The sequence below is a fragment of the Agelaius phoeniceus genome, chromosome 2 (assembly GCF_051311805.1).
Source record: "Agelaius phoeniceus isolate bAgePho1 chromosome 2, bAgePho1.hap1, whole genome shotgun sequence".
In the NCBI taxonomy this organism is placed as follows: Eukaryota; Metazoa; Chordata; class Aves; order Passeriformes; family Icteridae; genus Agelaius; species Agelaius phoeniceus.
The window spans coordinates 91,626,524-91,641,185 of NC_135266.1; the positions used below are offsets into that span (position 1 = coordinate 91,626,524).

General features: G+C 49.7%; 1 protein-coding gene across 1 annotated transcript; it reads left to right on the forward strand.

Annotated features, from left to right (window-relative positions):
• The first annotated feature begins 5,060 nt into the window (after positions 1-5,060).
• On the forward strand, positions 5,061-13,044 carry TRIM45 (tripartite motif containing 45). The gene is made up of 6 exons (XM_054628099.2): positions 5,061-5,607; positions 7,770-8,503; positions 9,535-9,664; positions 11,456-11,570; positions 11,791-11,917; positions 12,710-13,044. Exons 1-6 carry the CDS (start codon positions 5,282-5,284, stop codon positions 12,859-12,861), a joined length of 1,584 nt encoding a protein of 527 aa, XP_054484074.2. The 5' UTR covers positions 5,061-5,281; the 3' UTR covers positions 12,862-13,044.
• The last annotated feature ends 1,618 nt before the right edge of the window (positions 13,045-14,662 follow it).

The following is a 14,662-nucleotide window of genomic DNA, read 5'->3' on the forward strand; positions in this document are numbered from 1 at the left end:
GGGAGGGACACTTCCTCTCCAGATGTCTCCAGTCACCTCCCACCATCTCCTCCACAGCCTGTGACTTGCTGTGGTTCAGGCTGGGGTCACACAGTGTTCTTTTGGTTAGAAATGAGCTGCCCCTGGGATTTCATGGAAGTGTGTTTGCTGGAATGCTGAAGGCTAGTGAAGCTTGAGGCTGTGTCTGAGAAACTGCTAGTGCAGAGAGTTTTATGGTGGGGGGGGGTGTTTTTTGTCTGTTCTAGACTAAGAAACAAACTGCATCTGTTGCTAGAATTCAACTCACCAACTCAAGCTTTGCTGCTTGATAAGCAGGCTGGCCTGTACCTGTCTGAAACAAAATGCTCACTCTCATGAGACTGACATCTGCTCCTGCAGGCAACTAGTCTTCCTGCACACCTGTTGCAGGCAATCAGATTTTATATTTCTTTGTGTGTACATGTATGCATGAAAGCATGCTTGGTCAGGCCTCATACTGACCTCAAGTCTCATCTAAGTGAATTCCCTGCTCTCGCTGCCCTGCAGCAAGAGCCAGGTTTTTATTCTTAGCTCCATCTCAGTGAAATACCCTATTGTAATATCCTTCTGTCTCGTGGTCCCAGCAGTGAAGGAAAAGAAAAAAAACCAACTCCATTTGTCTTCTCAGCATCGGTATTAAGTGGGCACAGCACCAAGCCTGACAGAGTTCAAAAAGTGATGGGACAATATTCTTGGGTACATGGCGTGGTTCTTGGGGCTGTCCTGTGCAGGGCCAGGAGCTGGAATTCAATGATCCTTGTGGGTCCTTTCCAATTCTGAGTATTCAATGATTCTATGATCTTTTGCATGTAGAAACTTACAGCCTTTCAGATCACTTCCCTCTCTCAAATATGGCTGAAGGGAAGCTAAAAAAGATTATTGGGCTGACATCACAAAGAACTTGCTTCCTTAGAAAAGCCTCCTTGGAAGAAATCCAGTTTCATCTTCTCTTCAGAAAATGTAGGCAGGATTCAGGAGAGATTAAAAAGAATATATATAGCAGCAGAAAGCTGAAAGTGGCAGCAGGTGGTGGAAAGCTGCAGGCAGGAGGGGAAAACAGGAATGTCTGGTCAGAAGCCACAGCAAGGGCAAGTCTGCACAAATCCTGTGTTGCTGGTGGCTTGGCTGCAGCTGCTTTGGTCTTCAAAGAGCTGCTGCTGCCAACTGAAAGGGATAATGCTTGACCACTTCAGACTGTGTTTCCTGTCACAAATCTGGAGGACAAGAGAGATCACACATCTTTTGCTGCTTTCTTTGTGTTTCAAGTGTTAGCCCATCTCCATGCCCTGTCCACTTCCTGTTTGCTGTTTCAGGGTTAAGCCAAGTCCATGTGTGATGATGGCGAACCTTCCATTATTCACTGAGTGGCAGAGGTTCAGGCTGCCAGGTGTGCTGTTTGGCTGCCTTCCTCCTTCACCTCTCCCAGGTCACACTGCCGTGGCTGAAGTCCTGCTGGAGCACAGGTTTGATGTGTGACAGCAGCAGCTCACAGAAATGTACTTTGGAGTCCAGCATGAAAATGAAGATACATGGGCTTATGTTAAATGAGGTAACTTGAGATTCAGTTTAGTTTTGTCTCCAAAGCTCAACACAAGCCTGAAGACTAAAAGCTACTGGCAAATATAAGTGTATATGTGTGAAGGGAGACGTTTGGTAGTGAAGGTGTTTCTCTGAAGAGTGAGTTCCCCTAGGAATGCTTTGTAGAAAATCTGTGAGATATCCCAGGACAGAAGTCCTCTCTCTCTGTCTGTCCCAAGTGGTGTTCCCAAGCAGGAGATCAGTGTTGTCCTTCTGCTGCAGCTGTCACATTCCCCCATGTGCCATCAGCTTGCAGAAATTTTGTCATGTGAGACTTGGGCTTGGGGCAATTTACTTGTGTGTGTTTGAGGCCTGGCACAAGTAAAGGTCAAAGGGTGCCTCTTTTTAAAACATCCATGGCTTCAAACTAAAAAAAGGAGAGGTTAGATGTTAGGAAGAAATTTTTTACCCATAGTGTGATGAGACCATGGGCATCAGGCTGGATGCAGAAAGTGAGGGCTGGGGATGACACCAGCCTCTGTGCCTCACAGAAATGCTCCTCTCACCATTCAATTGCCACATAATTTCAAATGCATCTTTAGCTGACTGAGGGAGAGGTTCTGCCTAAATTGGGAGATGTTGTAAATCCTTTGTTGGATTTTTTGGTTGAGGTTGATATATAGGGGAAGAGCTGTCAGCTGGGTAGTGGTGCATCAAGTACTCCCAGACCAAGCCTGGCAGCTCTGCCACATTCAGAGAAGTCTCTGAAACACAGTACTTCCCAGGGCTGACAAATTCACAGCTAAACTGCTCTTGTTGGTCAGCAGGAAAAAAGCCAACAGTATTTTCTACTTGTCTTTTCTTTGTAAATTCCCCAAATAAGTAATTTTCCACACTCCTCTGGCTGCCATTAAGCTAAGCTCTGCCACTTTGACAAGTTCTCAGGTTTCTGTCAAGTCATCTGGGACTTTTCTTCAGTCCTGTTCACTAATGACTTCCGTTTCACCACTTTTTCAGTTTATTTGTTTCTTATGGCAGGATATCTGGAAAGAACTCCCTAAAATTACCAGAGTAAATAGGTTCAGGGAAGCATGAGGCATCCAATTCAAAATTTAATAAACGGACCATACCGACACCACTTACAGAATCTAGGAGGGACATTATGCTTTAAAGATTTTTTTGAACATGCTATAAAAAGTTTTACCAATATTCCTTCATAAAAATATTAATGGGAAAGCAGCATAAAGCTTTCCCCAGAAGAGGCTAATTAGGAGATACAATGGAAATATTAGTCAGAAGTCCTTGACAAGAAGGGAGAAGGAAACAAATATTCCATATCTCAGTGTAATGATCTAGAGCTTAATCATAGGAAATGAGAAGCAGATAAACAGGAAAAAGAGGTAGGAGCTGGCAGTGAAAGTAAAGTGGGGGAAGACCAGATCACTCAGAGCAACTACTCTGGGAGGTTTGATAGGCATTATTAACAATAGGGGCAGGAAAACAAGTTTAAAGAGGACTTAATTTCAAGTAGATCTTGGGTCAAATGAGAATAATTAGCTATCCATCAACTCTTATGGAAAAAGGAAAACACTGGCTTAATTTTAATGACATTTTCATTGCTCTATTTATGTAACTATGCTCCTTTATTGCCCTCCAGTGTATAGAAATTAACACATTGGATTCTTCATCTGTAAATTTTGATCAGTTACAAAGCAAACTGAATAATCCAAGATGGGAGAGGGTCTCTCAGTCAAGTTCTTGCAGTGCTTTGCAGACCAATGTGCTTAATTGGAGATATTCACAGAGCTCCAGTTTTCATGTCCATTGAGTTGCCTTCCACAATTTAGGATGTAGTGGCACAGGGGCTTCCCTTGCTGGCTGACAGTACCCAAGAAAGCAATATTATGGGGAAAGTAACCAAAGGGAATCATGAGTTTGTACTAATGCAGCTCCTGTTTTGAGGGTTCAGTTTTTGGTTTGTTTTTTTCTGGATTTCTGCTTTTCCTTTCTTTCCCCAAGTCTCACAGGGCTCCCTTGATTCTCTCCAGCCCATTTCACTACAATTTCTTCTAATCACCCCAAGAGTGCTCCTGCTTTGTGTTGTTACTCATAAATGCATCACTCAGCAGCAATCTGTGCTCCAACCTGATCAGTGGCAGGGCAGGTGATCAGATCAGCTGGGCTGGATCCTCAGATTTCCTCTGCCACTGCCAGTCATGGCTTATTCCACCATCTCTCTGCAGCGATGGAAGATGCTGCTGTTCTCTAGGTAGCTGATCTTTTCTGCACAAAGGTGACATTATGACTCTTCCCCTGTTTTCTTCCCACACCCACGTTTACAGGGCCATTTACTATTCTTTCCTCCAGCATGATTAGAAGAACCAGTCTTTCTTTGTGACAATATTGAATATTGTTATCAAGTAATCTTCTCTCACAATTACTGCAGCTTTTATCCTCTCTAACCTCCACAGCCACTGCACTTGCTAATAGTTAATGTGAAGAAGGCTATTGGAACATCTTTCTTCTTTTGATTGGCTTTGAGGTTGAAAACACTTCATCATGACCTAAAACTTTGATCTTGTATTACAACATAAAAGACACAGAAATGTTTTGAGTGTATCAGAAGAAGAAGATGATTTCTGTGTTAAGCCATTGGGCATCAGAGTGGCATTAACATCTGTTACAGAGGAAATATTTACTTGTGTTATATACAGATATTAAGTATTTATCTACTGCTCTGTAAAGGGACAGAGAGGTCCATTTGGTTCTAAAAACAAAAACCTGGCTGGGAATCTTCCTGGCTGTTGATTTTTGACTTAAGGAACTGAAACTCCAGAAGTCTCAAATGCTCTTCACATTACATTATATTGAAAACGGCCAGCAGGATGGGACAGGTAAGATACTGAATGTCCTGGGCAAGCTAATGGAGAGGCTGGTAAAAAGTTCAATTATTAAGGGCTGAATGCAGTACTCTAGAGGACACTTTATAGAAAAGAGCCTTTTTCAAAACAAGAAGAATTGGTTTCAGTCTTTGAAGAGCTTACACATCAGACTGATAAAGACAACCGTGTAGATGCCATCAAAGTCCACGGGGCATCATGCAGGGCTTCACGGACACTGGGCTTTCCAAGCCTGCCTTTTGCAGTATTCCCAATTCCCGGTGCAGTGACTGAGGACAGCCACCAGCCCAGCCCGTCCCGGTGGGCAGTCGCAGGGAAGCCCGGCCGCCTTGCACCATCTCAGGTAAAGTTTCACCGCTCTCGCTCAGCTCTCCAGTGATCCGAAGGAAAAACTCCCAATGTTTGAAGGCATCCAGCAGACCGACAAAGAGGCTGCAGTGGCCAGTCAGGCGGTAAACCTGGAAGTTTGGAACTAGAAGTGGAAACATGATCTGCCGGCGGTGGGTGGGAAGGGGCCGTTTCCCACACAACCGGCGGAGACAGCCCCGCAGGTGCCAGAGGAGGGGAGCATCGGGTCCGTCCCTCCGCGCCTCGGCGAGGGGGACGAGGACAAAGGGCGCTGCCAGCTCCCTCCGGCCGCCTTCCCCGGAGGAGGAGCGGCGGGGCCAGCAGCAGCAGCAGCAGGGTCCCCGGGCAGCCCCCGCCCCTCACAGCGCGGCCCCCGCGCTCCTCACGGGGCGGGCGGCGCCGGGGCGGGGAAGGAGCCCGCGGTGTGAGGCGGCGCGAGGCGTTCCCGACGGGAATGCTCGGCAGAGCGGCCGTGAGGGGCCGCGCGGGCTGCCGGCATGTCGGGGCCGCGCTGCCCGCAGTGCGCCCAGCCCTGCGTGTCGCCGCGGCTGCTGCCCTGCCTGCACTCGCTGTGCGAGCCCTGCCTGCGGCGGCTCGGGCCGCCGGAGGGGCCGCCGGGCGCCGCCCGCCCCGTCCTGTGCCCGGTGTGCGACGCCGAGCTGTCGCTGCCGGCCGGCGGCGTGGGGCAGCTCCCCCCCGACTGCCTGGCCGGGAGCCGCGGCCGGGCCGCTGCTGGGTGCGACCTCTGCGCCGACGGGGCGGCGGCCGGGCGGTGCCTGACCTGCGGCCTCCGCCTCTGCCGCTTCTGCTGCCGGGCGCACAGGTGAGCGGCGGCGGGACGGGGACACCGGGACACCGCGGCCGGGGGAGGGCGCAGCGGGCAGGGACCCGCTCAGGGCGAGCCGGAGTAAGAATTGGCGTGTCTCCCCGTTTTTACCCACCGCTCACCACCCCTGGCCAGAGGATGTCCGCAGGGATGCTCTGTACTCGGGTGGGGACAAGCAAGCTGCTAGCATAGAATCATAGAATGTCTGGAATTGGAAGGGACCTACAAGGATCATCGAGTACAAGTCCTGGCCTAAGACAGCCCCAGGAATGTCATGAGCCTGTGAGTGTTGTCCAAACAATTCTTGAACTTCCTGGGAATAGATCCATCAGCCATGTTATTGGCCATTGCGTCCAAAATCAGGCCACCCTTTGCCTGTAGTGGTGTCCCCATGCTGGGTAGCACCTCAGTTTAGTGTCACTGGGCAACAGGCAGGGCTATGGGCAGGTATCAGCAGGACAAGAGCCTCACATGCTGTACTGTCCCACTTTGGAAAAGACACATCTCCCAACGGAAAGACACATCTCCCCCAAAGGAAAAGGGGAGCGTTGAGTTGCTGCTCTGCCTCTCTCCACATGCAGGACCATTTACTGTGCGTAAAGGCGCCCTTAGGCAAACTGAAAGTCCTGTGGAAGTCCTGCCTAGTGTGGTTGCTACCTGTTGATGATCAACCTGTGTGCTTGCCTGCTACATGTTGTAGAATTATTGCAGAAACAAGAGGTAACTGCAGCAGAGTTAGGAGCTGAAGAGGAGAGGGGTGCAGTGGCCTGTAAGCCAGGCAAAGGACAGACGGCACTAAAGAAAAGCGATGTAAAGCCTGAATGGCCTTCTGAAGGAAGGAGGTGACAGGCAGGGTCAGAAAAACACCCATCAGCGCAAGCCAGGGAAGCCTCAGCCTGGGTTAAGCAACTCAGCCTATTCCCTCCATGTTTGCTGCTCCTTTCTGCTTGATTAGCAAATTCTTTCCCCAGAAGGAACTGAGACATATTCCTCCCTGCCCTGCCCCCCTGCACATAGTAGTGCCTGTGGGGAAAATAGTTTAGGCTCTTAGTTACCTTTCCACTCCGGGTGTAATTTTCAGCATACCATTCTGATTAGCTAATGCCTCGTACCCCGTGGAGCTGCTGAAGAGTGATAAGAGACCTTGAATAGCAGCCTGCTGCTCTGCCAGGGATAACTGCAGAAGGGAGAAAGCAGCAGAAAATTTGTCCATGTGACCCTCTTCCTATAGTATTTACTGCTATCATTTTTTCACCCCACTGGCATCTACAGACTGTCACTTGATTTAGTTGATGTCAGAGCAGAACAAGGGCTGAGGAAAAACATTTTGAAAGGATTTCCTGGTGTGTAGGGACGGTTTCTATGGTTCTGAGTGCCATGGTTGTGCTCCTTGGAACAAGTGAGAAAGATCTTAGGCTGAAGTCACGCAACACTGGAAGGCTTTGAAAATGTGATGGATCTAAGGGAGGTTAGTGGGAAGCAAAAGGAGAAGCATAAGAGCCTGTGGTGAGGTTGCTTTGTGTTACCAGAGCAACTCTGCAGAGCTTGGTCCTTGGAGTGTCATTGGTTATGGCTTGGAGCTCCCATTGCACTGCCACAAGTCATTAGTGCAGGAGACAAATTAGGAGAGGGGGGTTTTACATCCTTCTCAAAAACTAACTCCCAGTGTCCAAAATAGCAGAGAATGGAAATATTCTAGTGCTGCCCTGTGACATGGTAGATGTCTGGGTTATAACAGGTTCTTTGTGTCCCATCTTTGGTCTCTTCTGAGCAGGACCTAACCTGGCAAGCAGAAGGAATCTGAGTTTGACTTTTGGAATATTAAATGTTTTGCTGTTTGACTGTCTTCTGGCAGTGGCCTGAACTAGATTTTCCCCTAAGGGATATTAGAGCTCACTTGCCTTGTGTCTGAAATCCGGGCTGACCATGCAGTCAGGGGGACTCCGGGAGCTTGGGAGCAGCCCCTAACGAGATCCTCCTTTGTGTGCAGCCTAGTTCTTGGGAGAGCACAAGTCCTTTCAGGAAATTTCACTGGAGACAGGAGGGAGCAGTGCACACTATGACTTGCAGCCCGTTGCAAATAGGCATTTGCAAAGGGTCTCAGTTTTTGTGTTTTGTATCCAACATGCATAAAGTGATTGGTGTTTGCTCCTGCCTAGGAGACAGAAGAAAACGGCCTCCCATGCTGTGACGGAGCTGGAGAACACCAAGGATTGCAGCCAGGCCGGGAAGCCTCTCCTGTGCCCCTCCCATCCCACAGAGGAGCTGCAGCTGTTCTGCGAGCAGTGTGACCAGCCCGTGTGCCGGGACTGCGTCCTGGGCAGACACCGTCAGCACCCCTGTGACTTCGCCGCCAATGTCATCCACAGGCACGGGGACGCCCTGCGGGAGCTGCTGCAGAGCAGCCAGCAGCACTTGGACACCCTGGAGGATGTGCTGAGCCAGGTCGATGAGATGGGCGGCGCTGTCCGCAGTCGCGCAGAGGCTGTGGCCGCGGAGATCTGCCTCTTTGCCAGGGGCTATGTAAAAGCCATTGAAGAGCACCGGGACCGGCTGCTGAAGCAGCTGGAGGACTTGAAGGTGCAGAAGGAAAACCTGCTGCACTTGCAGAAGGCCCAGCTGCAGCAGCTGCTGCTGGACATGAGGACAGGTGTGGAGTTCACAGAGCACTTGCTGATGAGCGGCTCAGATGTGGAGATCCTCGTCTCCAAAGGGGTGGTGTCCAGCCGTCTGACACAGCTCAACAGCATTGCTTACAGCACCCACCCCAGTGTGGATGACAGGATCCACTTCTCCCCCCACGAGAGGGCAGGGCAGTGTTGTGGCTATGAAGTTTTTGGGGCCATTCTTAATAAAGTGGTTGATCCAGCCAGATGTACCCTGCATGGGGAAGGTAATGGGGTGCTGTACAGCAGCTGAGTGGGAGTGCACTGCTCCCTGAAGTCACCCGTCTGCTCTCTGTAGCCACATGCTGTGCAGCTTCTGGCACTGCTGGCTCCCTGCTGTCCAGACATTGACCAGGGCAGAGGTAGAGCCCCAGCAGAGGCTGCACTGCCTGCCTATGGGAGCTGTGCTGGGCAGGGAACCAGGCAGCTTTTCTCATTCAGATGTGCAGAGCATATGGCACTGCCCTCCACAACATCAGCAGCCTCAGCATGAGCCTCAGCCAAAGCCTGTAACACACTGGGATTCTCTGGCTCACTTTGGGTTGGAGGGCTCTCTCAGGGGATGGGAATGGCACCTGCAATAGCAGGTTGTGATGCTTTGCTGGTGCTCCAGGCTGTTCTGCAGCATGAGCCCAGGCAGATCCCCTTTGTGGCTGATTAAGTTTTTCCCATTACAGCTTCTGCTGAGATTGCTCTAGGAATACCTGGCAGTACCTTGATGGTTTTATGGATATTTGCTCCCTAAGGACTTGGAGCTGGGCCAGCAAACAGATAATGTTCAGACCATCGCACAGAGCACAGCCAGCTCTGGTCAGTAATGGTCTGTACAGGGCAGATGAGACAGACCCAGAACTTGTTCAGTCCCTTCCATGGCAAACTATAGGTGTTGAGTTCCCTGGGGCACAGTGGGGCTGTTCTTTCTTCCTCTGGGTTGCATGGAGCATCTTGAGGCCTTCTTGGGAAGGTGCCAGCTGGGCTTAGAGTGACAGACAAAAAGACCTCCATGGTCTGTGCAGATCTCTGGGCTAAACCTGCCAGACATCTCTCAGAACTCATGGCTCCCACTCTCTCCTGATACCCAGAGTTATGTTGACTTTTCCCTGTGAGTGGAAGGAGCTGTAAAACCTGGAAGCAAAGTCCTGGCTGTGCTCTGATGGGGCTGCAAGTCTGAAAAATAGATGGGAGGTGGCAGTCACGGCTTGACTTGAATCCTTTGTAGTTCTGTTTCTTTCTGGTTTGGTGTTTGTTTTTTCCCCAGATCTCCACAGTGCCCGTCAGAACCAGCTGAGTGGCTTTACCCTGCTGTGCAGGGACACTGCAGGGGAGCGCCTGGGGCGGGGAGGAGAGGCTGTGCGGGTCACCATCACCCACAAGGACAAGAGGGACTGGTGGGTATCTCACCCAAGAAATCCCTGGCTTAGCCTTTCTGTCTCCCTTATCCTGGCTCCCTGCTTGCTTAGGCGGGTGGGGGGATGTTCTTCAGCATGAGGGTCAGAATCTGCAGAGGAAAAGGCACTACTCTTTCCCATACTGGTTCCTACTGGTTGTGTTTGGCTGGACAGTGATTGCTGAGATTTGCTGACAGAGATTTGTATTAAGTCTTTGAGTGATTTGAGGTTCTTAAAGGATTCAACTCCTTGTGTGTGTTGCTAGGCAGAGGGAGCTGTTGTTCCTTCTCACTGCTCCCAGCAGACACCTGGGGCTCCTGCTTCTGTTAATGCCTAAACAGTGTAAGTCATTGCAACCCCTGGATGACAGTCACGAGTCAGACAGTTCACCAGCACCGTGAGCCTCTGACAGCTGATGGGAGTGCCTTCTTCATGGTCTGGAGAAAGAATCTGTGTTGTGCTTTTGCTCTTTTTCCTGTGGTTGAAAGCATTGAGTACTGTAAGAGGTTTGAAGGTTTTCTAGCAAAACCAGGAAAGGCTGCACTTGAGCTCCTCAGTGTTTCCACAAGGAAAATGAACAACCAGAAAAAATTAAAACTGTTTCCAAACCACACTTTCCCTAAAGAGTAGCCAGGCACAAAAGCAGACCCAGTTGGGGGTTAGTTCTTAAGAAAAACATCTATTGTTTTATAGTAGCTGGAACCAGATGCCAGCATTAATTTGTGCCAGAAACACTCATGATGGGATGACCTGGTGAAAAAAAGGGACGGGATGCTAAAACCCTTTGCTGTGTTGACAAAGCACACAGAAGCAGTGCTGGCTGCACAGATGCTTATCAATAGAGCATCATTGTCCAAGAGTATTGTTCCAATGCACCTTCTTTCCATAAGTGCACCCATAATGTAGGAAGGTGCATGCCCCAGGGATTTCTGGATTTCTCTTGGCGGGGTACAGGTCGCTGTAGCCACATTAACTCCGTTCCTTGCTCTTGGCTGTATGCACTTGCTGCATGGATTGCTGAAAGCTGTCTGGCTTTGCTTTGAGGCACAACAGCTGCAGAAGAGCATGAAGTATCACCACACAGTTCATGGCAGGAAATTATGTAGGCAGCTGTATTGATGTGAAGTGTTGGGGGTGGGGAATACAGATTATAAACTGTCATGTCATGGGGCCCGGGAGACTAATTAGTAGGGATTAGCAAGAACACCTTCCTCTATGCAGAGCTGCCTGATAATTGTCTGTGAAAAGCTTTCCATCTTCCTGTGGAGCAGGCAATTTATCCCGAGTAACCAGCTGAGGCTTTCTCTCTAGCACTCTGTTCACCAGAATTCCCTGTGAAACACAAGGAGCTTGACTAGGAAAAGGGAGAGTTTGCCAGCAGGGACCTAGAACTCCACAGCATTGAAGGGAAGAGTTGGGGTCATTGCAGTTGGGAGAGTGGTAAAGTGATTCAAACCTACCCTATTATATCCTGTCTTCTTAATAGGTTTTTCCGTAGGTAGCTGCTTGCTGAAGCTGTGAATTTACCCCATTTCTGTGGGCTCTTATCTGATGGGACTATCTGAGTTCTAAGTGTGCTATGTGTCATCTTATGCCTTTCGGTGTGCAGGTTGCTACAAATCCTTGCAGTGCAACTGGCTTTCTGTGACTTCCTTTGTAAGGTAACTGCAGCTTCCAGTAGCAGGGGTGTGTGAAAGCCACTCTAGGCCAATCTAGGCCAAACTCTGGTTTACATCTAAAGCAATTTTCTGCCAGTCACTGACCTCTTGGGTTTCTCTCCACTGTTCACAGTGCAGTCAAGCCAACAGTGTGTGATAATGGTGATGGGACCTACTGTATTTCCTACAGCCCTGAGGAGCCAGGCTTGTATGCTGTCTGCGTCTGTGTGAAAGGGCAACATGTGCAGGTAGCATTTCTTGTTTCTCTTGCACTGCTTCTTCTTTACCTACTTTTCTTTTCTTAGGCATTTGTTTCAAATCTGTCTAAGGATTATTTCTACCACGTAGCAGTTCAAGGCTGGGCTTAGTGATCTGTGACTGACAGGGTCACCCAGATGGTGTCTGAGAACGCAGGCACATCTGACAGCGCCCACTGCAGCAGCCTCTCTGTTTGCTTGTCCCCTGCAGGGCTCTCCCTTCACTCTGATGGTGAAGCCCAAGTTCCGTGAGCACCAGGGGGTGTTTCACTGCTGCACGTTCTGCTCCAGCGGAGGCCAGAAAGCCGCTCGCTGTGCCTGTGGTGGGACCATGCCAGGTGGGTGCTCAGCTCTCCCCACGCTGCTGGCATCAGGAGGATTTGTTGCACTAGGTCCTCCCTAGTGGATGGAGGTGTGAGGAGATACTCTCACCCAGCTCCCACCTTGGACATGCAGCAGGAATGTGGTAGACTGTGTGTGCACCTGTTCTGGTGGGGTGACTGCAGCAGGGAGAAATGCAGCAGGACACACAGAGGGGCTTTATGGCACATCCCATAGACAGGGCCCTGAGCCAGCTGTGCAGGAGGTGGGGCAGGGCACCTCAGCCTTTCAGCCCTTCTGAGTGAGGCTGAGCAGCATTGCACCTACAGTGTTCCTGTTCCAGTGCTGGCATGTTGGGAGCTTGTGGGCTGTGTGACACAGTGACCAACTCTGGAGAAGCCTCACTCCATGTTTAGGACAAGAGTTCAACTCCCTTACTTGTTTAATCCCAACCATCTTCCCTGTGCTTCACCTGTATGTGTCATCATGTATTTTGTGTGTTTTTAGAATAGAACTGACCTCTTCCTTTTTCTGTGCTTGATCTGTATCTTTGACCATAGCCACAAGCAGCTGGCATGGGGTTCTGGATGCCCAGGGGTTGCTTTATTCAACAGGCAGGGGGACGGAAATCATCACCTTTCCCCAACTATTGAATTGTTCTTTTATGTATGGAGTTCTGGCAATTTTGGCTTTGAATATGCTGTGTTCTCATCAGCACACTTTAGAGAAGTCCTGGGGCTAATGCCTATAACACACTGGGATTTTCTGGCTCACTTTGGGTTGAGCTGCTGGTGCCTCTTCTCTTGCAGGTGGGTACCAAGGCTGTGGCCACGGACACAAAGGTCACCCTGGCTGCCACCACTGGTCATGCTGTGGACAAGTGAAGGAGAGCTCAGAGTGTTTGTGTGGGCCACCCAGTGACACCTCACAGAGGAGTTTGCTCAGGACAGTGGCACTCTGAGCAGCCAGGTGAGCTCCTGGGAGTCCAGGGCACTGCTGCTGGCTGCTCCAGGAGCACAAACGATCCATGAGGATCCATATGATTGATCCCTGCACAGCCTTGCTGCCAACCAACAGTGTGATGGGTGTGAGTTGAGAGAGGGGGGATGAGGGAAAATAAAAACCGTGCCTTATGTTCCACCAAGGGGTGTGTATGCAAAGTTCTTTTGTGCCCAAAAAGGAGAAGATTCTGGGAATTGTACTGCTGCCTACATTTCTGAGGACTTGTGGCCTGTGAGGACATGATGTAAGGGGAAGCTCACTCTGAGCAGTAACCTCACAGGAGGGTCAAGATGTGTCCTATTCTGCGGGGTCAACAGCCTCTGCTGTCCTTCTTGATGAGGTTAAAGCTGCTTATTGGGGCCCATTCCAAAGGGTTTGTCATCATGCCTTGGAAGGGCTTGGCAACCTGAATATGGCTTCTGCCTCCCTGTTGGATATGCGTCTGGATTCCAGCCTTGGATGTGTGCACATAGGACAGTCATGCTTCTGGGAGCTGCTCTTTGTTTGCAACTCCTACCCTTCCTCTGGGTATACTGTAGTCTCATTATACCCTGCTGCAAAGTACAGGCCAGGTGAGTTAGTAATGTATCTGCAGGAGGGCCCAGAAAACCTCCTGGCACTGATAGGAGCAGGAATCAGAGTATCATTCACCTGGTCTGTTTGTTCTCCATGGAGATGATGTGGGACACAGTGCTGCTCCTGGCGGTGGTGGGGGAGCCAGGGGAGTGCCCAGCTCACCAAGGGAAGATCTGGGGGCAGTCTGAGCATCAGTAGGACTCACAAGTTGCAATTGTCTGTCCAGAACTGGAGCACAGGAGATGGAACACAGCAAAACTCCTGGATTTGGCTTGTGCAACCTTGGCAAGGCATTTACCAACCCACAGTTGGGGAAGTGGCATCTGTGCTGAGGAAGAGGCACTTCCCTGGAAGGGCAATTGCCACCCTGCTGCCGTCTGCTTGCCTGGGTGAAGCAGACACCCTGAATACCTTCCTTTAGAAAACACATTTCTGTCATTGAGGCTGGGATCACCACTGCCCTGAGGGTTACCTTGCCAGTAGGTGTGTGTGGCTAGGGGCTCCTAATTCTGCCTGAGGAGCTGGGCACAAAGGTCCCACTGCTGGTCACTCAGGGAAGGGGAGGAATGCTGTTCCACTGTCAACAGCAAGGACCAAGTCTTGCTTTCTGCAGTATGACAGCTGGCTTGTAAATAGTAGAAACCTGCACTGTCTGTTTGCTTGCTCAGCCTTAGAAGTCTCTCATTTGTTGTTTGTTAATCTTACGAAGCCAGTTTTGGAACTTCCCAGCAAAGGAGATAGATATCCTTGCTATAAATGCAAATGCTATTTATAGCTTTCCATAAATCATCCAGAAAGCTTCCCTGTCAAACAGTCAGGGAAGGCTAGACAGTTTAAATCTTCAAGTTAGGCAATTTAAGGTTGCTGAGTCTGAAATTTCAAAGCAAAAGTTTAGTTTGAGTTAGCTATTAATGGAACAAATAGTAACTCCTTCTCATCCTTTCTATGTACAGAGTCAATGCAGAATGTGATATAAACCCAAATGCCTAATTTTTTTGTGTCTTTCTAATTCTTTCCATCCACCCCTTAGGTGTGTTGTTTTTTCTCAGAGCCTCCATGCTGTCTTGCAGAGGGAACACATAAGGACAGCACTACCTTCTAGGCACATAATTTCTGACTAAAAACATCTTAGTCCTCTCAGACAGAGGAATGTGTTTTCTCTTTGTGTTAGGTATCCCTTACAC